General features: G+C 37.7%; 1 protein-coding gene across 2 annotated transcripts in view; it reads left to right on the forward strand.

Annotated features, from left to right (window-relative positions):
* LOC126248191 (uncharacterized) overlaps positions 1-25178 on the forward strand; it is an 80596-nt gene extending 55418 nt beyond the window's left edge. For both annotated transcript variants that reach the window (XM_049948972.1, XM_049948982.1), the window contains 4 exons: positions 12576-12792; positions 13306-13449; positions 17478-17614; positions 21418-25178. In XM_049948972.1, the coding sequence (XP_049804929.1) occupies positions 12576-12792; positions 13306-13449; positions 17478-17614; positions 21418-21598 (679 nt within the window). In that variant the 3' untranslated portion in view covers positions 21599-25178. The remainder of the gene's footprint in view (positions 1-12575; positions 12793-13305; positions 13450-17477; positions 17615-21417) is intronic.
* The last annotated feature ends 480 nt before the right edge of the window (positions 25179-25658 follow it).

Below are 25658 nucleotides of genomic sequence, written 5' to 3' on the forward strand. Positions count from 1 at the left end.
ACTTCCTTTATTTGTACCTGTGATAGCCTATAGTGATAATCCACGTGGTATCATACAGTTACAGTAGCTTAGCTTCAGTCCTGCAATTTAGGATTTCTAGACAGAGCATGGCAGAAGTAGTCAGCTCCTAACAGTTCAGTCTACATTGATGTCGGTAGAGCCAGGATGCAAGCTCAGGTTGTATCAAGGATTGGGAAGGAAATCGGCCATGACCTTTCAAAGGAACAAAGGGTTATCCTACACTGGTTAGACAGTATCATGCCCTTAGATTTCCTACTGCAGAAAATGTGCTCTGTCTGGAAGTTTTTAGACATACGCTTGCCACAGAATATGCAAAGCCAGGTGGAGAGTTGTTCATCTGTATCTATTCACCAGCTTTGCTTGGATTGATATCTTACAGGGTTATAATGTGAAGTATTCACTGATTCAGCTGCTGGGATCCATCCAGTGAAGAATTACCATTGAGTATACCTCTGGCAGTGTAGCTCACAGCTTTATGTGAACACACAAAAGCATCTGCTCACATGGTCAGTACTGTGATAAAGATGTAATCCTGTGTAGATCAAATGATATATAGTAGAGGCATCAGTATTACAGGCATTGGAGGAATGTGATGGCATAGTGGGTTTTTTTAATATGAAACAAAAGAAAGTTAATGGAAATAATTTTAGTCCATGCACTGATGTGCTCATATTGTAATGAGTAGCTGGGTCATTCCATGTCAATTCAACCAATTTGAGAAAATGTTTCAGCTGATAGTCTCTGATTTGGCTGAAATTTAGCACACCAATGCTACCAAGTGTGGAACACTCGTGTATAAAATTTTAAGTTCCGCTGTCAATTAGTTCTAGAATTATGGCTTGTGAAAGAAACTGGCGTGACCCGGAAATTGCAACCCGCATCTGGCAATGTATCTTCAGACCCAACTTCAGGTCTTACTAACTTTGGAACTATTCCACACAGTCCAGTGAAATTTTTACAACCCAGTAACATCCATTTAGAGACCACACTCTATGAATCAAAACACCAACATATTTCTGAGGGAAAAATAAAAAATTACAAAATGTGATTAAAAAATGTAATACATTAAAAGGTACATATTGTAGGTGCCCTCTATGCCAAATATAATTCACTCAAAAAGGGTATACTTTTTTTTGTGGTAAGCTTAATGTGGCCTAAACACACAAACAACTCATCTTGCCCATGTCAGTCACACAAACAGAGTTACATGCACACGAAAATACAAAAATTAGGAAAATTACCTGAAAAACATGGATTTTCTAAGTGTGGTAGCACAAAAGGGGCAAGTGATATGCAAGCCAAATTTCAGACACTGCATCAGTAGACCATAATATAATATGTGGCAAAATTTCAACTTGTTATTGCAAGATATTTGTGTACAATAAAAGTTGACAGAGATGTATTTGGTTACGTTTCTTTTAACATGATTTAGCAAGTAATAATGATGATGCAGACAGCTTGTTTCAGATAACCATTAGGCAACAGAAAGTTAAACAATGGTAGTTTTCAGGGACAGAATGAGTCATTGTTAGGCAGGAACAACAAAGGAAACGAGCAACAATTACAGGTTACTCATGTTTTTAAGATTCTAGTTCAGACTGGTTAGTACTGTTGTAGAAAGTCAGTATGGAGGAGAAGAGTGTACTAGTGGTGCTTTTGTTCAAACAAGCTGCAGTATTGGTAGAGCACAAGCATCTGAATGTCATAAAACAACATATGGAACAAAATGTGGCATTCACTTTGTATTGTATGATCTGGATGAATCGGACCAAGATTTGTTGCTATCGAGATATGGGATACACCCTGTGGGCACAAGAAGTACAGTTCCAGGAAACTTTAGTGTTTGTTACCATCATATGGAAGTGTTTCTGGATAAGTATTCTTTCCTACAAAGAAATTGTTTTGATCCATTTCGGGTTCATAAGAAGCCAGTGAAGTGTGGCCTCAGAGAAATTGATATAAAATCAGTATTGAAAGTGAATCAGTGCATGGGAATTAACATGAAACCAGGACAAAAGTTATGTTCCAGGTGTGTTACACTGCTAAAAAATGAAGAATATTCTGATAATTGACATGACTGTGATGAAGAGTATCAGCCACCTACAACCACAGCGGATGAGCAATTAAATACTTCAGTGACTGCTCTTGGTTTGTCTCCCATGAAGACACACAAAGTTGGGAACAGAGACCGGCCCAGCTGTGGTAGAAGAAAACTACAAGAAGCTCAAATGGAATGAAAACACAAAATAGTTGACACACTAATGGTGGAAGAAGAACTATCTGCTCCAAAGGAACAGAAATCATGCCATAAATGCTCTGATTTTGACAAAATTGTGCATTATTTGAAAGAAAAATGTGCCATATCCACACACCAGAATAAAAGTAGCTATTCTTACCCTTGCACCTTCCAGCTGGTCTATTGCCTACACTGCAAAGGAATTCAATGTTTCGACATATATTGTAAAGCAAGCTAAGAAAATTAAAGCAACCCAAGGAGTGCTTCCACAACTTCAGCAGGTTCAGGGTAAGCAATTGAGTTCAGAAATAAAGGTGCTAGTGTCTGAGTTTTATGAAAATAATGACTACAGCCGAATAATCCCTGGAAAAAACGACTATGTAACGGTGAAAATGGGAAATCTACGTGTACAGATGCAAAATAGACCATTGCTATGCAACATATCAGATCTATATGTAGAATTCAAGGAATAGTATCCCAATACCAAAGTAGGTTTATCATCTTTTTTCAATCGTCGGGCCGAAATGGGTTGTGCCTGTAAGTGCAAGGGGCACACACAATGTTTGTGTATGTGAGACCCATCAAAATGCTAAGCTGATGTTTGCTGCTATAAAGGATTCTGGTCTGGATTACAAAGGTGCAACGAAGCTGCTAGTTTGTGACATCAGTTCCTACCAGTGCATGATACAAAGTTGTGAAAAGTGTCCTGGTAAGGCAAATCTTGCAGAACACATGAATAACAAACTGTATGGTGAACTCCTTATGGATGACGATGAACTTGCTTCTCATAAACAATGGACACACATGGATTGCCCAAGTCTTGAAACAAAGCAACGTACAGTGGAAGATTTTGTTGAAATGTGTTGTCAAAAAATGGACAAATTGACCACACACAGCTTCACAGCAACAGCACAATCACTTATCTCCTGTTTCGTAAGGATAATTTGAAACAAGAAATTATAGTAATACTAGACTTTTCTGAAAATTATGCATTTATAGTTCAAGATGCCATCCAAGGTTATCATTGGGGCAACAGTCAAGCAACTCTCCAGCCATTTGCGATTTATTATAGAGGTGAATGAGGTGATGTGTCTATCATGAACCTATGCATTTTTAGTGACTGTTTAATTCATGATGCCATTGCAGTTCATGCCCACGCTCGCACTGTCATGGCATATGTGAAAAACAAGCTGCTTCACATACATTTTGCGAAATACTTCAGTGATGGGGCAGCTAGTTAGTACAAAAGCTGTAAAAATCTCAAAAATTTATGCATGCATTACCATGATTTTCAGATTCAAGCAGAATGGAATTTTTTCACAGCAAGTCATGGTAAAAATGCATGTGATGGTATTGGTGCCTACCGTTAAGCGCATGGCATCACAAGCAAGTCTGCAGCACCCTACAGAAGGTCACACCTCTTCAATTATTAACCTGGGTACAGAAAAATCATTCTATGTTTCGAAAGATGAGGTGAAATCAGTCAGAGTTGCTACACAGCAGACTAGAACATGTTAAAACTGTTGCAGGCACAAGGAGCTATCATCACTTCTCTCCAGCGGATTCTGACAATGTGCAGATGAGCAGAGTGTCTGGTTATAACTATAGGTTCATGCACAACATGTGTCTTCACAGTGTTTCTGACTCAGGATTCAGAAGCAAAAGCAGTGACATACAACCAGGTTGCTATGTTATTGCTGTTTATGATGACAAATGGTACTTAGGATGTGTTGCAGAGTGCTGTGAAGCAGAAGGTGATGTATTTGTGAACTTCATGGCACCAGCAGGACCAGCAAGATCATTTCATTGGCCATGTTTGGCAGACAGGTGTTGGATTCCTTTTGAACATATTCTTATGACAGTTCCAGTTCCTACCACAGTGTCAGGAAGAAAATGCAATTTGCCACTCAATGCACAGAGTACAGTAGCTAAAATGTGGGAGAACTTCTGTTCGAAGCACAATCAACTGGTTTCTAGCAGTTTAAATGTGCAGTAAACGTTAATGATAGGTTGTGTTAATCTGTATATATGTTGTTGCTTAGTGATTAAACAGTTGTGGGAGAGGATAAGAAGAGGCAGAACAGTTTACAATATGTTTTTACAAAATTGTGTTGTGGAACAATGGCCACATCACCAAATACATCTGTCAACTTACATTGTACACACGTCTTGCAATAACATGCTGAAATTTTGAGATATATATCATTATGGTCTACTTATGCAGTGTGTGAAATTCCGCTTGGATACCACTTGTCCCTTTTGTGCTACCACACTTCGAAAATCCATGTTTTTCAGGTAATTTTTCAAATTTTTGTGTTTTTGTGTGCATGTAACTCAGTTTTTGTGACTGATATGGGCATGATGAATTCTGTGTGTGTTTAGGCCACATTAAGCTTACCACAAAAAAAATTATACCCTTTTTGAGTGAATTATATTTGGCATAGAGGGCACCTACAATATGTACCTTTTAATGTATTAGCCTACATTTTTAATAACATTTTGGAATTTTTTATTTTCCCTCAGAAATATGTTGTTTGTGTTTTGATTCATGGAGTTTGTTCCCTAAATGGATGTTACTGGGTTGTAAAAATTTCACTGGTCTATGTGGAATAGTTCCAAAGTTATTAAGACCTGAAGTTGGGTCTGAAGATAGATTGCCAGATGTGGGTTGCAATTTCCAGGTCACGCAACCTTCTTTCACAAGTCATAATTCTGGAACTAATTGGCAGGGGAAACGAATACTCTGTAAACGAGTGTTCCACACATGGTAGAATTAGTGTACTGAATTTCTGTCAAATCTGAGACTATGACCTGGAGCCCCTGGTTGAAATGACATGGAATGACCCAGCTAGAATATCTGGCAAAAAATCCTGATGGAGGTAAGTGATCCCACAAAAAGGAAAAAAGGAATTTTCATGCAAAAGGAGAGCAAATGCACAAGAAACATTCCTAAGTATGTGATGTTCACCTGCTTTATTTCTTCATTGATAGTCCTCGGTGTGAACGTACTGCATTGTTATACTGTCTGAAAAATGGGAGGGTGGAAGTTCAACACTGACTACTGTAAATGACATAGCCAACAGTTGCGTTTCCCAGTTCTTTACTTTCACTGTTCATCCCACTCCCCCCAATATTACGTTTTTATGGCCAGTTCACTGTTGGTAAATGTTAAGCCTTATTAGTACATTGAAGGCAAACATCAGCATACTGCTACAATAGTTTGCTGCTGGCAATCTATGAGCAGTAAATACCTAACCACACAGTTCACAGTTCTTGAAGAATAATAAGGTATGTGTGACATTATTTCTCACATAAATTGAACAGACACTGTCACTGTTTTCTCACACGGCCTATTTGTGTTACACTAATCCCACTGTTAAGTTAATGCATTATTGTTACTCTAACTGATTCAGACTTCCCATCTGAAAATTGGCCATGGACTGTCTTTCTCGGGACCAAAAATTGGCCCTTTACATGTCCTTACAATAATAGGCACAGAAACTATACATTGGGAAGAGCAATTCCGTCTTATGCAAGACACATTTTTTCTGTTTTGTTTCGCCCAGACATGTTTCAACACATTTTGTGCTCTCTTCAGTGGGTTCTTTTTTTATTTTTTACTTACACGATACTATTAGACATTGGTGGTGCCATGTGACTAGGGTCTCTGGTCGGGCAGACTGTTCGCCTGGTGCAAGTCTTTTGAGTTGACACCACTTCGGCAACTTGCATGTCGATGCGGGTGAAATGATGATGATAAGGACAACACAACACCCAGTCCCTGAGTGGAGAAAATCTCCTACCCAGCCGGGAATCGAACCCAGACTGTTAGGTATGACACTCCATCGCACTGACCATTCAGCTACAGGGGCGAACATTGGACATTTATTTTGGTAGCTATTCTGCTACACAAGCTACAACTTCTCATGGTTTTGTTATTGTATATGATGTTGGCGATGTGAATGGGCAGATTTCGTGGCCTATGGTCACTTGACACTACACTTCCTCCGATTTTTCTAAACATAGGCAGAGTTTTCGCCACCATTATGTGTTGTAGTCAACAGAAAAAAGATGTACCTAGCATAAGGCGGAATTGCTTTTCCCATTTTGTAGCAAGCCCGGACATAACAAGAAGAACTGCAACACCACAACATGATTAAACTATACATTGTTTGATGTTTAAGTTGCAGAAATTACGATTACAACATAGCTCGTTCTATTAACTGAACACATTGAAAAATTCCTTCTTTTTAATATTCATTCTACCACAAAGGTTAGGACGAATTATTTGTTTAAATAATGAAATTAACCATTATAGTTATGCAAACCCTGCTATTGACAAATCTGAAAATTATTTTGGAATTAATTAAGGGCTGGCTTTGCTAACATGTTTCAGAATGGAGTCAAATCAATACTTTAAGAATCCTAGTTGTTGTTCTTCCAAATGTTTATGATTAGTACAGAATTTATATTCGTTTATAACTCAACAATAGAACCTGTCATGAAACAGTTACTGATTTCACCCTATAACAAAATATATTAACTAGGAATAGTCAGAATAAATTAGGAAATTGATTACATACACAAAACTAAGCACAAAATTAGATCTGGTGCTATATTTCTTAAGACTGAAGACGAACCTTTTATTTTTTATGTAAATGCAGATTATACTGTTATGAATCTAATACTGGTATATATGTTAGTGGTAATTAGTCAAAATGAAAAAATAAATCTAACGAGGCAGATGGCAAAACGAGAGGAAGTAAAAAGATCCCAGCTTGCTTCGTCACAAGTGGGGAATCTCTGGGTATGATATTTGTAACTGCAGAGATCATAAATTAGTAGAATTTGCTGAGAATAACATGTCCTTTCACAGATTCTTCCAAAAGAAAACAAACAGAAAAGAGAGTTGTATGATTTACAGAATATTTGTGGTTTCCCCCTCCATTGTGTGTTTGGTGATATAGGTGTGGTAAGATTATTAACCTATATACTGAAGTGGTACTGTTCACTCAGGCTTATGCTTGCCTTACTGGATGTACCTATTTTGTGAAGAGATCTGTCACCCTTATCCTGTTCATATTATTATTTATCTTCAGTATCTTCTGAAGGTCATATTTTCCATGATTCTTACTGCAGTGGTCCGGCTATGCAGTTCCACTAATTGTATGGGACTTCACTACCAACTACAGTGGGTTGAGGGCTGTAAGAGAGAACTCGTATTCTCTTGCTGCGAAATCACATAACCACTTTTTGAAGAACTCTTCTGAACATATCTCATAAACCATAATGACATGAAGTGAAGATTCTGTCTAGACATAAGTTAGCGAATGAATGACAGTAAGTAAGTAAATGAGAGGTTGTGAAATACACAGTTCCCAGAACTAACTCTTCACACCGTGTATGACTTTTTTATCACTTCCATCAAATTTCCTGTGTTCAAAATGTTAATTTGCACCTGATTTATAATATTTCCACAATTTGCGCTTTATGAAAAATGTTCACAGAGAAAAAACTTATGTAAAATGATGGTGGCATGATATTGAGTGTCAAGTAGTGTTTACAAACATGGCATGTTTTAAGTTTCTTGACACCAGGGTGCTCTACTCAGCAGATTTGAACCATTCAATGTCACCCCGTTTGCATGAGGCTCCCAATACTGGATTTCGTAAACAGATTTCCCAATACCGCTTTTGGAAGGTCATGCAAACACTTTAAAAACGATTCTGGTAATCCGCCTCAGGTTGCAAGTTTTGCATTCTGCAATAGATTTTTGCTCCCATGTAAATGCAACTGGTTCTGAAATGTGTTTGGGATGTCAGGTTTCATCTTGTTTTTTTTTTTTTTAAAAAAAAAAAGTTCTGCTAATATGGACACAATTGCTTTTTGTTCAGGGAAGGGTAAGAAGAAATATTAGACTGAGGCATCTAATTGAAGAGAGATAGTGATTGTGCTGACTAAATCATAAACTGTAACAGTTGTTTGCTAGGTACCATATTTATCTGGGCTAGCAGATTCACTTCAGACCTTAATGTGTGAACACGACAGCAAAGAAACGTTTCTGAAATTCAGTTGTTGTCTTTCAGAAGGTGTGTCACATGTAAACGTAATGCTTGTAAAGTTGGAACAATTCGTGCTGTATCTCCTGCTGCTGCCAAGCTCTACTCTGCATGGTGGGTGATGGGAGTAACTAGGTCCTTTCGAATAAAGATATCATGACCAATCACAACGATTTCCAAACTGTCTCTACTGTGCATCTGCGGTTCTGTGATTGTTGTGATCGTTGACACCTTTATCAAACCATATTTAGCGTGTTTAATCGTTTGATCACTTGCAGCGCTAGTTGACACCTTCAGTCACTCTGCATTGCTCAGATGTTTTCAGTTTAAAGACAGCTCCAATTATGTATATTTTCATGCTGAGAAGCATATTTCGAGAATTTATTCTCGTTGTCAACTCCAGTATTTTGTTTAATGTTACACAAACAATGTGAATGATAATTGGCGTCTGTATGGTTCCCTACATAACTGAGGAGGTACAGTACCTGATAACATCAAAAAGACCACTACAGTGCAAGAGACACAGAACAACACACATGCAAACACCACACAAAAAACTTGTGTAAATAATTGCAGTTGACAAAAATTCTCGAAGCACATCGTGTGAAACATGAAAAGATATGTAACTGGTGCAGTGTTTCATTATTTATATAATGAATGACAGCTGCAGGCTTTCCGGAAACAAGGATTGTGACCTATGAAATTGAGTCAAACATTTCTGTTTCCTAGAAATTTATCAGTTTCATTTAACGTCACCTGTTTTTATTAGTTAATAAACTATTATTAGATAATAAACAGGTCCTTGACAAGTATTGTGATGTCTGTTGTGTACATACATCATACATACAGTGTGAAAAATGTAAGGTGGTATCTTATACCTTATTTAAATTCCTTGACAAGTGTAAATGCTGGGTTTCACTGTAGCTTCACTTGTTCTGGGGCTAGACCATTGTCATCAGGCCCCTTCTCTGGAGTCCACAGGTTCCCCACAGTGCAAGTTCAAAGTGTAAATGACTTCTCCAATACAAGTAAAGACATTTGCTCGTCATCTTGTTTTGTGGATGCACTATGCTCACATTTCACTCTTCATATCTATACATAAATCCAAAAAGTATACGAACAGTGGGTCATTCTTCCTACACAACCATTGAAAAACATGTTTCTCCATGAAAATCTTTCATCGGTATAGCAAGAAGTGACACATTGCTATATTAAATAACAACATGTACCACACAGCTTATGTACTTACTTCTGTTTGATGTCAAGAAAGGATTGAAAATAGACATAAGATGCTATTTACTGTCATAAATACCCCCTTACTTCTAGATACTTCAATATGCAATTTTATTTTGGTAATACTGCTTGAGGTTGCATGGTAAGGATTTGCACTCATCCTGTTCTCAAACCATGGAGAAAAATGGTCCCAATATATTGTCGTATGCACAGGTTACTTCAGTTACAGTGACAGGTTTCTACAGAAAGTGCATTAGATGATGTTTGTTTACAAAAAATATACTGTTGTAGAGTAACCCACTTTTAATTAGGTTTATTTATACATGTATACTAGGAAACACAGCTATTTGTAGCAATTGCTAAGTATGCACTGAAGAGCCAAAGAAACTGGTAAAACTGCCTAATATCGTGTAGGTCCCCGCAAGTAAGCAGAAGTGTCGCAACATGGCATGGCATGGCACGGATTCAACTAATGTCTGAAGTAGTGCTAGAGGGAATTGACACCATGAATCCTGCAAGTCTGTCCACAGATTTGTAGGAGTACGAGGGGGCGGAGATCTCTTCTGAACTGCACATAGTAAGGCATCCCAGATATGCTCAATAGTGTTCATGTGTGGGATGTTTGGTGGCCAGCAGAAGTGTTTAAACTCGGAAGAGTGTTCCTACAGGCACTCTGTAGCAATTCTGGATGTGTGGATGTTGCATTGTCCTGCTGGAATTGCCCAAGTCCGTCGGAATGCACAATTGACGTGAATGGATGCAGGTGATCAGGCAGGATGGTTACGTATGTGTCACCTGTCAGTCTTACCTAGACGTTTCAGGGGTGCCATATCGCTCGAATTGCACATGCCCCACACTATTACAGAGCCTCCAACAGCTTGAACAGTCCGCTGCTGATTTACATGGTCCATGGATTCATAAGGTTGCCTTCATACCTGTACACGCCCATCCACTCGATGCAATTTGAAACTAGACTGGTCCGACCAAGAAACATGTTTCCAGTCATCAAAAGTCCAATGACTATGTTGACGGGCCCAGGCGAGGCGTAAAGCTTTGTATCGTGCAGTGATCAAGGGTACACGGGTGGGCCTTTGGCTCTGAAAGCCCATATCGATGATGTTTTGTTGATACTTGTTGATGGCCCATCATTGACATCTGCAGCAATTTGCAAAAGGGTTGTACTTCTGTCATGTTGAACGATTCTCTTCAATCACCGTTGGTCCCATTCTTGCAGGATCCTTTTCTGTCCACAGCTCTGTCAGGGATTTGATGTTTTACCAGATTCCTGATATTCACGGTACACTCTTGAAATGGTCGTACAGGAAAATCCCCACTTCATCACTACTTGTAGCAACAGTAACCAATCCATCAACTGCGGCAGACCCTTTTTGTCTTATATAGGCGTTTCCGACCACAGCGCCATGTTATGTCTGTTCACATATCTCTGTATTTGAATACGCACACCTATACTAGTTTCTTTGGCACTTCAGTGTATATCGTAATTGGGTTCGAGGTTTGGAACTTAGTGGCAGCTATTTATTCACAACTGATACAAAAGAGTTACATGTTTGCACCAGTTATTGTACTTGTGTGTAGAACCCGTTACCAGCGATGTGGAAGGTGTAGTATACCGTTAACAGAGCCTGTCCTGTTGATGGTGCAAAAGGAGCGGTCTCTTGATTCTCGCGTACGACTGTGATGGTGTTATCCTAATGCATTACATTCCTCCACGGCAGACCATCATACAGCGCAAGTTGTGGCTGCTCTGTTTGGTAGATGGGACCCGCCATACTTCCCTGGCTTCAGTCCTTGTGGCTTCGATTTGATTCCGAAGATGAAGGAACCACTTCGTGGCATTCGCTTCAGAACTTCTCCAGAGATTCGACAGGCAGTAGACTGCTCCATTCACACCATCAACAGAACAGGCTCTGCTAACGGTCTACTATGCCTTCCACATCACTGGCAACAGGTTCTAAACAATGCTGGTGACTACTGTAAAGGACAGTAACAGGTGAAAACATGTAACTCTTTTGTATCAGTTGTGAATAAATAGTTTGCCACTATTTAAATTCCAAACCTTGTATATGTCCTATGTCCTCCTTCCCCCTACCTATTTCCATTCCCTCCTGTACTCTGTCCATCTGCTACTCTCCCTCTATCTGGCCTTGGGCCTTGTTTATTGTTACTGCATATTGATTCAATAGTGGCAGTCTAATCGTAAGCCAAAAACCCAACTTCTCAGTTTTCTGTGCAAATGGATTGCAAAGAAAAAAAAACAAATTAACACACTGTGTGTGTGTGTGTGTGTGTGTGTGTGTGTGTGTGTGTGTGTGTGTCAGTTTTTATAAAACTGATTGCAAGAAAGAAAACAAAACTACACATATTCACAGAACACCACAGCACAGCATTTTCTTTCTGAGTCAATTTTAATAGAAAACCTGTACATTGTTTTTATAAAAACCTTTAACATAAGTCTGTATGAATGTTTATTACAACATCCTGTAAAAATTTAAATTAAATTGGTCAAGAACGCTTTGAGATTTTTGGTAACAACATTAAACGACAACTTTTCTTAATGTAATAATATATATTATTTTCCCCAACTTTGTTCAGAATTCTAATTATAGGTTTAAGCAGAAAGTAGGAAACTTTAAATGCCCAATCGAGTATTGTTATAGGCTCCTACATCAGTAAATTCCATTGGTTTTTCTTTTTTTTTTTAACCACAGCTTTTTCCATATTTACAGATTTTGTTCATACAGTGTTTTGTGGTTGTTACTTAGTCTCTTACTGCTGAAATCTGAGGAAGCTCTGAATATACAGTTCAGTCCATCCACTTAAAAGAATCATTTCTGAGCAGGCTGTATCTGGTGCTTTTTTACCATACTGCAATGATACTTTCTTGTTATTCCTTTGCATGATTTAGTCACTTTTTATGTCTTCTAAGTGAATAATATAAAATAAAGTGCTATGCTGTCTTTGGGTTCATTTACTGCTTCTGAAGTTCGAAAACTTTTGTTGAACAGGTATGATATTTGGAGTGGTACTTATGATGGTACTGGAGACACTTGTAAGAAGTGTGCTGGTGTAGATCACACTGCATCACAGGACATGAATCCTGAGCACATGAAGCTACGTGAAGAACTTAGTCTGGACGGAGAGCAACTGCTTTCTGATTTACGCTATGTGCAACATTTGTACCAAGGATCAGACTCGAATGACTCTGGAGCTGGTTGCGCCGAGGTATTTCTATGTTTAGGCACTATAATATGTGATTCTTGTTGCATAAATATTCTGACCATTTAATGAAATTTTTGCTTCCAAATGCTATAGTATCATACTGAGTTTGTGCAGGTGCTTCTTAGTGGTGAATTTTCATTTGCTGGAGATAGCAGAAAGATGACAATCCTTTGACAGTGGTGGAATCACAAAGTATTCTTTCAATTTCTGCATATATTCAGCTGTGTTTGTAATTTCATGTGCTTCACAATCATTCTCACAAATATCTTAATGTTGAAAAATGAGTTTAACTTGGTGGCTTGTGTGTGTGTGTGTGTGTGTGTGTGTGTGTGTGTGTGTGTGTGTGTGTGTGTCATCTCAATTTGTTATAACAAATCTGCCACTCCTTAAGGGTATTTGAAAGACCTGTAATCTATGCTTAGTGTAATTTTCAGATTTGTTAGATTGAAAAGAAACTAGCTTGTCATTCTTCTTAGTTTGTGATACAAGCACCTAATCATTACACTTCATTGACAGAAGATGCAGTGCCTTTCTCCATCATCAGAAGCAGAAGCAAGCAATGACGTCCAATTGTACGATGACTCAGATTTTGGTGTCAGTCAAGCAGCACCTATGCACTGTAGCCCCAGTCAAAATGGGCTTGATGGGAAGGAAAATGAGGTATAGTTCTTTTGTATCAAAAGTAATGTGTATGTGTTGCATTCTGGATGCATGGTGTAATATTTTGTCATATGCTCATTATTGTTTAATTTGTTCTGTTGATGTCAAGTTTTACCTTGCAATGCCTACACTGAGCAGTTGTATGTTAAGTGATAACCCTGACCTCTTCTGCCTATTGCCATAGTAAAAAAAATTCTCTAGTATTTACCAGTTTCGGCATAAATAGATGAAGAAATCCACTACTGTTTCCTTACCTTCTTGGACACAGATAACTGGGATAAATAACTGTGAAATGTAAGGAATAATCATCCAGACTGACCTAAAATGCAATAACCACATAAAACAAAACTTTAGGGGAATCAGATGTGTGTCTAAGATTCATTGGAAGAATCTTAAAGAAATGTAATTCATCAACGAAAGAAGAGGCTTACAAAACACTTGTTAGACCAATTCTTAAGTATTTTTCAACAGTCTGAGACCTTCTCCCACAGAAGGGAGAGCACATCCTGTGAAGAGCGGTGAGTTTTGTCACAGAATCATTCAGTTGCTGCAAGGGCATTACGATGATGGTCAACGAACTCCAGTGACAAATATTAAAAGAGAAACGTTGTGTATCTGTATACATAGTCGGTGAGCCACCTTATGGTGCCTGGAGAAGGTTATCTTGTACCATTGCTAGTCACTTCTTTTTCTGTTCCACTCACAAATGGAGAAAGGGAAAAAGACTGCCTTAATATCTCCACATGAGCCATAATTTCTCTTAGTCTCTTTATAGTCTTTAGGTGAAATCTTTGTGGGCAACAGTAGAATCACTCTGCACTCGGGTGCAAATGCAGATTTGAGTACAAGAAGCACCTCTGTAAAAATAGCATGTGAATCGAACTTGCCAGTAATACAGCTAGCAGCACAACTATGAGTAGTTACACTGTCTTACTTTAATCTGATCTGGTGAAGATCTCAGCCACTTGAGCAGTGGTCTATATGCAGTGTCCTTTACAGATGAGCTATGCTTTATTAGAATTCTCCGAGTAAACCGAAGTCGACCATTCACTTTCATTACTACCAGCCTGATGTGCTCGTTCCATTTCATATTGCTTTGCGATGTTACGCATAGGTATTTAATTAACCGGATTGTCACACAACGCACCGCCAACAATGTGTTTTAACATTGTATGATTATTTTTTCTACTCATCTGCATTAATTTCTTTTTCTCTCATTTAGGGCAAGCTGCCGTTCGCCACTCCAAATAGAAATTCTGTCAGTCATTCCATAACCTCCTATAGTCACTTGAGGATGCCACTGTACCTTACACCACATGAACTTCAGCAAAAAGTAACATATTTCTTCTCACTCTATTCATCAGATCCTAACAATACTTCTGTATCCAATGAACACTCACAGTTGAGGACAATGTGCTGGGTTCTGTTACTGAAGAAGTCTGAGACACCAATAACCTATTACATTTACTATGAAATTCATTAACAGTTACCATTGTAGTACTTTGTCAATTCTGAAACTCTAGGCATATGTAATCTGCCTGTTGCCCTTCATCCGTGGACCTCAGGATGCCTTATGAGAAGTGGAAAAGCAGAGTTTCACACAAGCACTGCGTGCTAGATCCATGCTGATTTATGATAAGCTTTTCTGTCTCAAGGGACTTCATTATATTCTAACTGAGAATATATTCAAGAATTCAGAACAAACCGATGTTAAGGATATTAGTATTGGTGTGCAATTTTGGAGGTCCATTCTTTTATGCAGGAGTTGCTGCCGTTGTTGTTGTTGTTGTTGTTGTTGTTGTTCCCCACCCCCTCAGGTCCTTGGCAGTTTTCAGTGGGCGAGAGAGTCATGATAAATGCAAGCTAAGAACAGGACAAATGCTGTAGAGTACCCTGTGTAAAACCAAATTGGGATTCCGTCTGAACATGGTGACTTGTTTGTTTTTTAACTCTTCAAAGTCACGTCTCCACACCAGGGATCCCCATTTCTATGTTCACCATACAGGAGTCGGTGTGATTGTCAGACAGTGGTATGTCTGTACGATCCTCCTACATAAATGATTTTTAACATTGAATTTAAAACTTCAGCTTTCTTTTTCTTCAATTGCCACACCATATAAGTCAATGAGTGACAGAATAGAAGTCTTCGTCCCACTTAGTGAATTTTATAGATGACCAGAATTTTCTTGGGTTCTCAGCAGGAGCTTTTGCTGAGGTTTAATGGTGGAAGTTTTATGCTTTGCACATCAATCATTTTACAGGCTCAAGAAATTTGACAGACATTTATTTGCCTGTTGACATTTCCATGTCCTCTTTTTTTTTTTTTTTTTTTTTTACTTAGAGTGCAACGATCTCATGACTCCTCAGCATTTTATGAATTTTGTTATTAAACCAAAACGTGTCTTTTCTGTCCTTGCACGTAAGACTCTAGAGCACTAGTCAGAATCCATGCAAACTTTGCCCACAATTCCTCTTCATCCCTCATATTGAAACTAAATGATGTCCATTCATTGTCTAAGTAGGATCCTGACACTGCTTATCTACTCTTTTCCAGCATAAAAACTCTCCTAGCTGCCATGGCAAATTTATTAACTTTAATAACCATCATCACTACATCAGACTGACTGTTGGAAAGGTCAGGCTGCTTGTAGCTATAAGGTCAAAAATGTTTCCATTTTCTATTGATTATTGAACTAGTTACACAATACACTTTTTGGAAAATGTGGTTGTAATTACTTTGCAAAGCTGTCTGCCCTTAACTCCTGCATTTAATTCGTGACTCTACAATCTGTAGTTGGTAGTTCAGACTCTTCCCACTAATATTGCATAATTGTGATATTTCCGCACTACTGTGTGTAAACTTTCTAGGAATGATTTTGCAAATGTTAAAACAGAATCAGGTCTTCGGTAAAGACATCTGATGATTAACTTAATTCACCTAGCCTGGTTATTCACGTCCAGATAACATTGTAGTCACTCAATTTCGACCTTGATAGATGCATTATTTTTGGCATTTGCAATGAACGCTCCTGCTCCTAATGTGTCTAACCTGTATTTTTGCTGTAGTTCCATGTCTCATTTAATATTATGAATCTTTCTACCTCGAGTTTCGTCTAGCTTCGATTCAGAGTAAAATATGACAGCTTTTTGCGGGATCAGTAAATTCCAGGACTTTTGTTTCCAATGCTTCAATAGTTTACTGTTAAAATTTTGACATTTGAAGTTATTTGTTTGGTATGCGATCTCATTTCATTCTCTGTGTATCAATTAGTAATCCTTCAATAGAAGACCTCAACTTATGTCACCAAATCTAAAGAAACTTTCTTCCTCCGATATTCATCTTGATGAAACGTTGAGAAAAATGAAGAAATTAGAGCTTGTTCAGATGTTCACTGACTGTCATTCTTCCCATGCACCATTTGTGAATGGAACAAAGATAAAAGATAGTACCAGAAGTACTCTCTGCCACTCACTGTAAAGTGGTGTGCAATGTGTAGACGCAGATTGTATTATTGTGACTTATGCGAACATAGATTTTGTGAATGAATAATCTGATTATTTTTCCAAGAGATGCATTGTCTCTGCTTTTTGGACAATAAGTGTACCCAGTCTCGTAGTAAAGGGGGCACAAAGTACATTACATTAAAGTGATATGGTTTACTGAACATATCTTTGAAACCTGTAGGTCATTCTTTCATCTTGTTTGCGCAGAGAATATCAAAGTTCTCGATAAAATGTCTGTTTAGATAAATTGCTTCCCTGCATTTCCCCCAAGTCTCTCTGTTATGTAAGTGGAATGTCAGGTGGTTTCATTCATAGAGATTTCTACCTTATCGGTTTAAGGAGTGAAAATGAATGAACCTGTTGATCAGTCTCATTTAGAGAGTTTTGTATGTCTTATACAGGTCCCATTTATCCAGGTCTGACTGTATTGGGATGAGTTTGTCAACCTTATTTTATAAGGATAGTTAAATTAAGAATTACCTGGGGTAAGAAAATTTATCTTTAAGTTATGGTTGTATTTTCAGTCATTTGAAGATTTTGGTGCAACAAACTCTCGAAGGATGCTGTCGAATAAGGTTCTGTTATCCATGGAAGTGGGTGCAGAAAAGAAAATGAACGAACGACCCTTCAGTCTAAAAATGCCAGCAAAAGACAGAAAAAGGTAATGAAAAATTAAAAAAGTATAAATGTTCTGGTGTTCATATCCATTCAGTATGTTTATTTGGTCGGATATTAATTAGTGAAAAGTTTGTATTGGCTTTTGATTTAGTATTAAAATACATGGCTTAGAATAACCAGGGTTGCATTGTATATATGTAGGTATTTTTCATACACAAAACATTAAAATTTGTGCGCTGTGTTAGAGTTGCTTACTTAAGAAACACAGTTTTTAAACAGGTCCCATTCTCCTTGGTAAAGTCGTAATGATGTAGATTTAACATGGTCTGCTAAATAACTTAAGGGTAAAATGCTAGAATGAAGCTTTCTTATAGTTATAAAGGGGTCATTCTCCAGACCTTGTCCACTCCAAGCTGAGGCTAACTTTCTAGTAGTGTTAATGTTGAATTTGTGTTAAACTCTCACCAAGTGGGATGTTGCAGTGGTTAAGGCTCTGAGCTCTCACTGTGGAGGACTGCATTAAATTCCCCATCTGTGTACCCTTGCTCGAGTTTTCGGTAGTTTCCCTTAATAGCTTTAGATGATCCTCTACCCACCTTAATACTATGAGGGTAATAGAAGGTTGGTTTAATCTTCCTTCCTTCTTTTTCTGTACTCCTTCCCCTCACTAACTAATATGATAAAAGAATGTATTATTGTGTATACTGGCTGAACTTTCAAGCATTTAGAACTTGACTGATGATATAACTTACATGTTATTCTTAATTGTATTGTTCAAAATCAGTCTTCAGAAACAGTTTAGTCATTGGCTGGGTATGTTTTGTGCATAAGCCTCTTCATTCTTTTCAATCCTCCCATCACTGCACTGCCACCACCCTGTTCCAGTCCTGTCCTTTTTTCCAAATTCTCTCCTCCTCCTCTTTCAACAGCAAGCTTCCATCTGGTTGTCTTTTTGGCCTTTTGCACTGTATTTTCATTGCTGTTGTTTCACATGCCATTCTCTTTACATGTCTGTATCATTTAAGCCTTGCTGATTCTACCTGGTTCTTGCATTGGTACTTCCTTTACACCTCCCTGATTCGATGGGCCCTTCCACATCATATCCAAAAGAAGTAGTATGCTGTCCATCTTTGTACTCCCACTCTGCTTGTGTGAAATTATATTCATGTGCAAGTGTCTTTGCTTAAGTCTCTTTTTTTCCATTGCCCTGATTTCACAAGCGTAGGCCAGAATATGTACACATTAGGTTTGATATTGTTCCTTTGGTTTCTCACTTACAAATGCACTTGTTCTCATGTTAAATTTCATTCAGTATCTGTCGATTCATATAATTACCACTGAACTACATCCTCCTCATTCCTCCGGATCAGTAAGCCACCTGTGAAGACCATTAACTCTAAATCCTGCCAATTTGTGCATTACCTCATATAGAGGGTGGCGATCCTTCTGGAAAATCTGGAATTCTCAGGGAATTATATTTTACCTGAAAAAAACCATGGAATTTGTATTTTTAACCTTGCATTGAAATTTGACGTCGTTGAATTTTATAAATCACAAATTTTAAACTACTTAATATTTCAAAGTGTGTTAATTATGTGAATAATATTAAATTTTTTGTTTAAAAACTGTGGTTAAACTATCACTTCTGGCTGGTATATTGCTCAGCAAGAGGGAAGAAAAGTCATTATTGTGGTATGCTTGTCTCTTTCCCACCCACCCCCCCTCCCTCACCATTAATTTATGAGGAGCTTCTTGGCACTGACACCATCTTTCTCATTGCACTGGGAATTCTTAGGGAACTTTTTGTGGGAATGGACTTATTTGTTTTTAATCCAATCTGTGCCTCTCTTCCAATTTTAACATAAGCTAGCTTTTTTGAGAGACTTTTATGCACACCTGTGTTCTTCAGGACTTCCCATATTTCTTTGCAACACACTCTATCATACACACATCAAGATCCAGGAAAGCCATTAGCAGTTCTTGCCCACACTCATATTTCTCCTTCAGCTATCTTACCACAGATGTACACTCTGTAAAATGTGCTGTTCACACACACACACCCCCTCCCCCCTCATCCTGAAGTCGTGCTGCTGTTCCTTCATTTTCCCCCCTATTCTCTTCCCTAGAATTTTCTCAAATATTTTTGCATAGTGAAACATTGCTATCACCTCTCTAAAGTTCTGAAATTCCCTGTTGTTAATGTTCTTGAAGAGTGGGACAGTTATTCCTTTCTTCCAGTTTTCAGGGGATGCCTTCTCCTTTTAAATTACCCTCGTCATATAATATAGCCACTGCTTCCTTATAATTGAAGCTACTTTTACCTATTCTGCTGACACATCATTCATGCCTGTTTAGTTTCCTCCTATCATACTGCTCATTACTGATCAGCTCAAAACCTTTTATTTTTTTCTCTCCTTGGTTCTCATCCACCAATTCATTTGATGTCTCCTCCTAACTTTTAGTTTTTTTGTTGTATTTTGTAATGGCCCGGTGTGCAACGATTGCTATGGAAGGGTGTGGAAAAATTGTTCTTTTTACTTGCCAGGATGGCGTTCAGCTCTCTCACTTGTATGTTACGGGTTCAATGGCTTGGCGAGGGCTACAGCAATCCATCGGAGGAGCAAGGTGGCTGCAGCAAAAACAAGACGGCTTGCATGTAGACTCTATATTGTATCAACAGGTGTGCGCCCTTGTCCGTTAGAGCCGCCATTGATCTGTGAAGTGTGTGTTCTGTGGCCTGGTCAGCCATCAGTCCTGTAGTTCTTGGTAGGAAAGCTTCTTTATTCAGGAGATGGGAATAGCTGCTAGGCTCAGTGCAGTGTGAGCCTGGAGTGAACTTGCATAATAAAGCATTCATCTGTGACAGTGTCAGATGCTGATGCAACCAACTGGTGTGTACATCTAGCAAGATGGTCGCCTCCCAACCACACAGCAGGGGCCAACCAGTTATTCCATTGTACTTTTTGGTTAAACTATACACCTTGAATACTCATCAAAATTAGTCCCATTCTTACCATACAGTTATTAAGAATCAATTGCACAATAAACATTCAAACTGATTGCAAATGATTGCAGATTACATGACAACTATCCTTGTTGTCAGTATAGCTAAACACTGTTTTTATAGCGAAACACAGTGTATGACACTGTGTCTATTGATGTAGTTCTATATAAGGAAGGAGGAAATGGCAAATGGCTGGGGTGGCTCCTTTTGTTGAATGTGGGAAAATGCAAGATAATGTGTGAGATATAGAGGTAGTAACCTTTAAGAACAACGCTACAGGTATGCTACTTGACTCAGTTGTCACTTTAGCAACTGTGTGTATTATTGGAAAGTGATATGAAATGGAATAAACACAAAATCAAAAAGGATGACACAAGGACAATTGATGTATCAAAATAATTCAGGGAAATTAATGCAGCAGCAAAGCCAGAATACAACATTCTGTTTTTAAATATTGCTTGTGTCTAAAATTCTCAGGAGTCTGTATTTCTTGTAAAATGATGCTGAGCTACTGAAAAAAAAGAACCATATTAGGCAGACTGTAAAGTTATTCTACTACACACATAATTATATCACTGGGAAATCTGTAAAAATGAAAGGTGGAGATTATGGTGCGTACCAATGTCTACAGTGAAAATTTACAGACTTGTTTCAAAAGTGGAACAGGAAAAGCAGAGGCAAATAATACCACACACACTACAGAGTTTTGGGTTGGTGGTGTTGGAGGAGGAGGAGGAGGAGGAGGAAAAGGGTGGGGGGCAAGTGTAAATGAAATTATCTTGCTATTATATGCACAAATACATTAAAAATTTTGCAAATACGGATTCAGTTTATGTGTGCAGGCGGCATTCCGGGTGCCTGCGACAGGTCAGCGACAATCAGCATTTTGAAGCCCCGAGCACTGGCTTCCCTGCTGGACGTGAACCTTCTGCTGCCATGGGATGCCGTCTTCGGACCATACCGGACACAACTCGCTTGAAGGGATCCTGTGTCCCCCGTTCGCTTCGTCCTGTTACCTTGTGAACCTGATACCAGGGTAATAGGTGGTACTAGATCAATTAAAATTATTTTATGTTTGTGAATTTCATTCTGTGTGTGTGTGTGTGTGTGTGTGTGTGTGTGTGTGTGTGTGTGTGTGTGTGTGTGTACAACTATAACGTGTGAATATCTGACACACGCTTCACAGTTTAAATTTCTTTCTTCGATGTGAGGCCGCTTTAACATCTGTATTGGACGGAGTACAGTTATCACTGTTATCTTTTAGAGCATATAGTCCTGTCTGTTTTGAGAAATATTGATGTTTCATCATAGCAGCTGGAATTGTGCAATGTGCCAAGTGCTGGGAGAAATAATTTGTATGCAGCCCAGTGAAGCAATTGCATGGTGTGATATCTGTTTAAAAAAATTAGAACAAGTGGTAATTGGAAAATATAAGCACATGATTAACTGTTAATTGGCTATTTTTCCTTGCCAGTGACAGTACATTTCCCTTGTTTTTAGTAAAGGGAAGTTAGTAACCATGAGAATATTTCATTAGGAATGAGAATGATTAGCATCTTTGTGTATATAGTTGCTACATACTAATTTATAAGACTGTACATTGTCTTCAGAATCTACGGTCATATAAATGCATTGAATTACATAATTTTTACAAGCTGATAACATTGGAACTGCTGCCATTGGCATGGAAAAATACTTGACACTAACATATGATCAATTATTTACGGAAAGCAATCATTGTAACCTGTTTAAATGTACTGAAGAAAATTGATTTATACATATTCTGTTTATTGTGTTAATGTAAATCATTGTTTGTGTATGGCACTGCTGATGAAATAGTTAAGTAGTGGAAATCATCAGCAGTACAAGTACTAGTAGGGTACTGGTAAATCTGTTCCAGTGAATCATACATATTTATCTCATACATAAATATTTTTGTGTCAACTTGTGCTCACATTTATGAGAAGAAAAGAAATGAGCATAGTAGCTGGTGCATATGAATCATTGTTATTTATGTATATCATATATTTCACTGCACCATATTGTAAATGTTATCTGTTATATTTATTGCATAGTGTTGGATGTTTCCCTGGGGCAAGTGTCAGAATACACCTACACTTAGAACAATCTTAAATACTTATTTGTATATGTCCACTTTAAAAAAAATCATTAGTGTGACTAAAAAATGCATGTGCTGGAGGGAAATGACTTATTTAAGATTGCTCTTAATTTTTCGTTGAACTTACTTGGAGCTCATGTTGTAACAGAAAATTCTGTCACATGCTGTTAGACATCTTCATTTTTTCTTTGTTAGAGATCTTGTTTTAGTTGTTGCTGCAACTTGACTGTTACCAGGATGTTTTAAGAGTGATAGAATTACAACTAATAGTGTAATTGTATTCTGACAGACGTTTGGGATTTTGTATTCTAATTGTCAGTCATTTGTTTTCTGTAATGTTGTGAGGATTATGTTATAGTTTCTGTCCTGATGTTATAGAATTGTTTAAGGCAATTTAAAAATTTGTGCAACCAAGTGGTACCATTCTGTTTTATCCTATATTTTGGATATTCTGCATCTTAACTTTCAAGCTTGCTTTATTGTTCCACCTAAGTGTACCATCAAGACACATTCCCCCCCCCCCCCCCCTGCTAGACTTGGCTAAATCCTTACTTCACTCTACTTTGTGGCACATTACCAGACATCTGTAGAGAAACATTTGTTTGTTGAAAACTCACTTTTAACAGTCGATGCAAATAGTACAGCAGAGATGTGCAGAAAAGTAGTAGTTTCATGTTCTTTTGCAATGAAATATTTATCATGTTTATTTTTCTGTGTGAAAGCTAAGTTCACTCCTCTTTCTTCATAATCTCATTATGTATAAGATTTGGCACTCTGATTTGTTTCCTTGTAGTTTGGTGATCTGTATTACCATTCAGGGTCAGTGTTGAGTAGAAGCTTCAGATTGATATCTGACAGTTCATGAAATTGCACTGTTGTTTAATCTTCTGTATATATGTTAATCCAGTATAATGTAATAATAAGATCTAATGTGATATGTGGCTGTAGATGGCTTCTGTAGTGTGTTAGTAAATCATAAAACTACAAATGATTGCTTAAGGAAAATCATCCAAGGTGTACATTTGCAGCCACATTTCACAAGTTAATAATTTTTACTTTGTGGAAACCATGGAACATAATGTATGTTGAAATTTCCCTCTAGTGGTAACTTATCTCCTGCTTGGTTTCTCTGTCTGTGTAAGCAAGTGAGAGGGAGAGAGGGCGACATGCAGGCAGTTAGTATTCACATACGCGTATCTTGAGATTATTTTGTAACGTAATTCAGGATAGTACTGGATTCTCCTATTGGCAAATATTTCTTAACCTCTGCCACATTTTCTCATGTTTTTGTGTGTGTTCCATGGTTTCAGAGAGAGGTAGAGATGGGAAGGGGACATGAAAAGTGTCTCCTTTGTTGTTTAGATTGTTGAGGAAAAGGAGGAAGAAACTAGTACAGTGAGTGAGTGAGTGAGTGAGTGTGTGTGTGTGTGTGTGTGTGTGTGTGTGTGTGTGTGTGTGTGTGTGTGAGAGAGAGAGAGAGAGAGAGAGAGAGAAATGTATTTGGTACACATGAAATTGTGTAATGTTAATAATATAAGCCAGGTTATCATGGCATTTAGCAAGCCCACCAAATACATTGTGAGACCTGCCTTGTGGCTAGAGGGCTTGCTGCAATAGTAGAATGAATTTTTGTCCCATCACTGTGATGCATTACTAACTTGCATTTTTTGGTGACATTGTTGGGAATTCAAAGTTTTGATAGGTATCAGATTAACCTGCGTACTAAGAAAACTTTGGTTTTTGACAACCAGTAGTTATTCTTCACCATTTAGCAAATGGTCTATGGTACGTTTGAAATTTACAAATTGTCGGGGTTCTGTAGAAGCAGGCCAGTATTTGAGTGTCACCAGAGCCCACTTTTTTCTTTTCTTTTTTTCATTGAAAGCAGTTTCAAATCGGAAGCAAACAAAAAAATTTCTTTTTGAAGAATTTGTTTGGGTGTTAGCTTATAATGTAAAATTGTTATATTTAATGAGTCTGAAAATTTTCCTTTCCTAAATTTCTTAAAATGATAAAATTCTGTTTTAGGCTACAATTGTAATCAGTAACAAATAAACTGCTGTTGAATTAAAAATTTTCCTACCTGAAATTAAATGGGAAAAATGTTGAAGAAAAGCAATAATCATTTGTTTTTCAAGTGTATGGAAGAAAGTAAATTACCTGTCAGTCAGTTTAAAAGAAAAGTCTGGATTGCTTAACAGGCTTATTGAAATTTTGTCTTATTTTAAAAAATATTTCATTTCCTGTATGTTGTTGGATGTGTTAGTCAGGGGCCTGTGCATAATAAAAATGACTTCTTGTTACTTGTGGAAGCCTAATATTGCATCTTACAGGTAATATTCTCTTTGAATTCCACTCCAACTGCAGCCAGGAATGTTATTTTGCTTTGGAATTTCTTTTTGGGTTATGAAAAAATTAACATAATTGTTAAAAATGTATCATTGTGCTACAATGCAGGAAAAATAAATAAATTCTGTTACATTATTGTTCCTTACAGTTCAATCCTGTCCCTGTTTAAGAAAATTGTATATAATGAACAGTATGATGATGGTAAAATTGACATATCTGAAAGTCCTAGGTAGTTCAGACACTCATATATTTAAAAACATGGAATTTTTACAACAGAAGCTAAATCATTATGGTAGTAATGAAAGTGCTTTCCCCAGGATGGTACTAGTTTTACAGTATGATTACACATACATTTTTTTTTTTTTAAAAAAAAGGTAGTTGGAAAAATTACAAGTGGCATCCATGGCATGATTCTTGGACTGCTTTTATTTTAGATCTCTTAATGACTTTAAAAGAAGGAATGTATTTGCAAATATTGGACCACTACAGGGAGCAAATGAAAATTTGTATTGTATTAGACTGGGACTTAAACAAGGATTTCACACTTTATTTGAGCAGTTCCATAGACAAATTCTTCTGTCCATGCATGCTTCAAATGTCCCAGTGTCTGCTTTC

The sequence above is a fragment of the Schistocerca nitens genome, chromosome 1, assembly GCF_023898315.1.
Source record: "Schistocerca nitens isolate TAMUIC-IGC-003100 chromosome 1, iqSchNite1.1, whole genome shotgun sequence".
Classification (NCBI taxonomy): Eukaryota; Metazoa; Arthropoda; class Insecta; order Orthoptera; family Acrididae; genus Schistocerca; species Schistocerca nitens.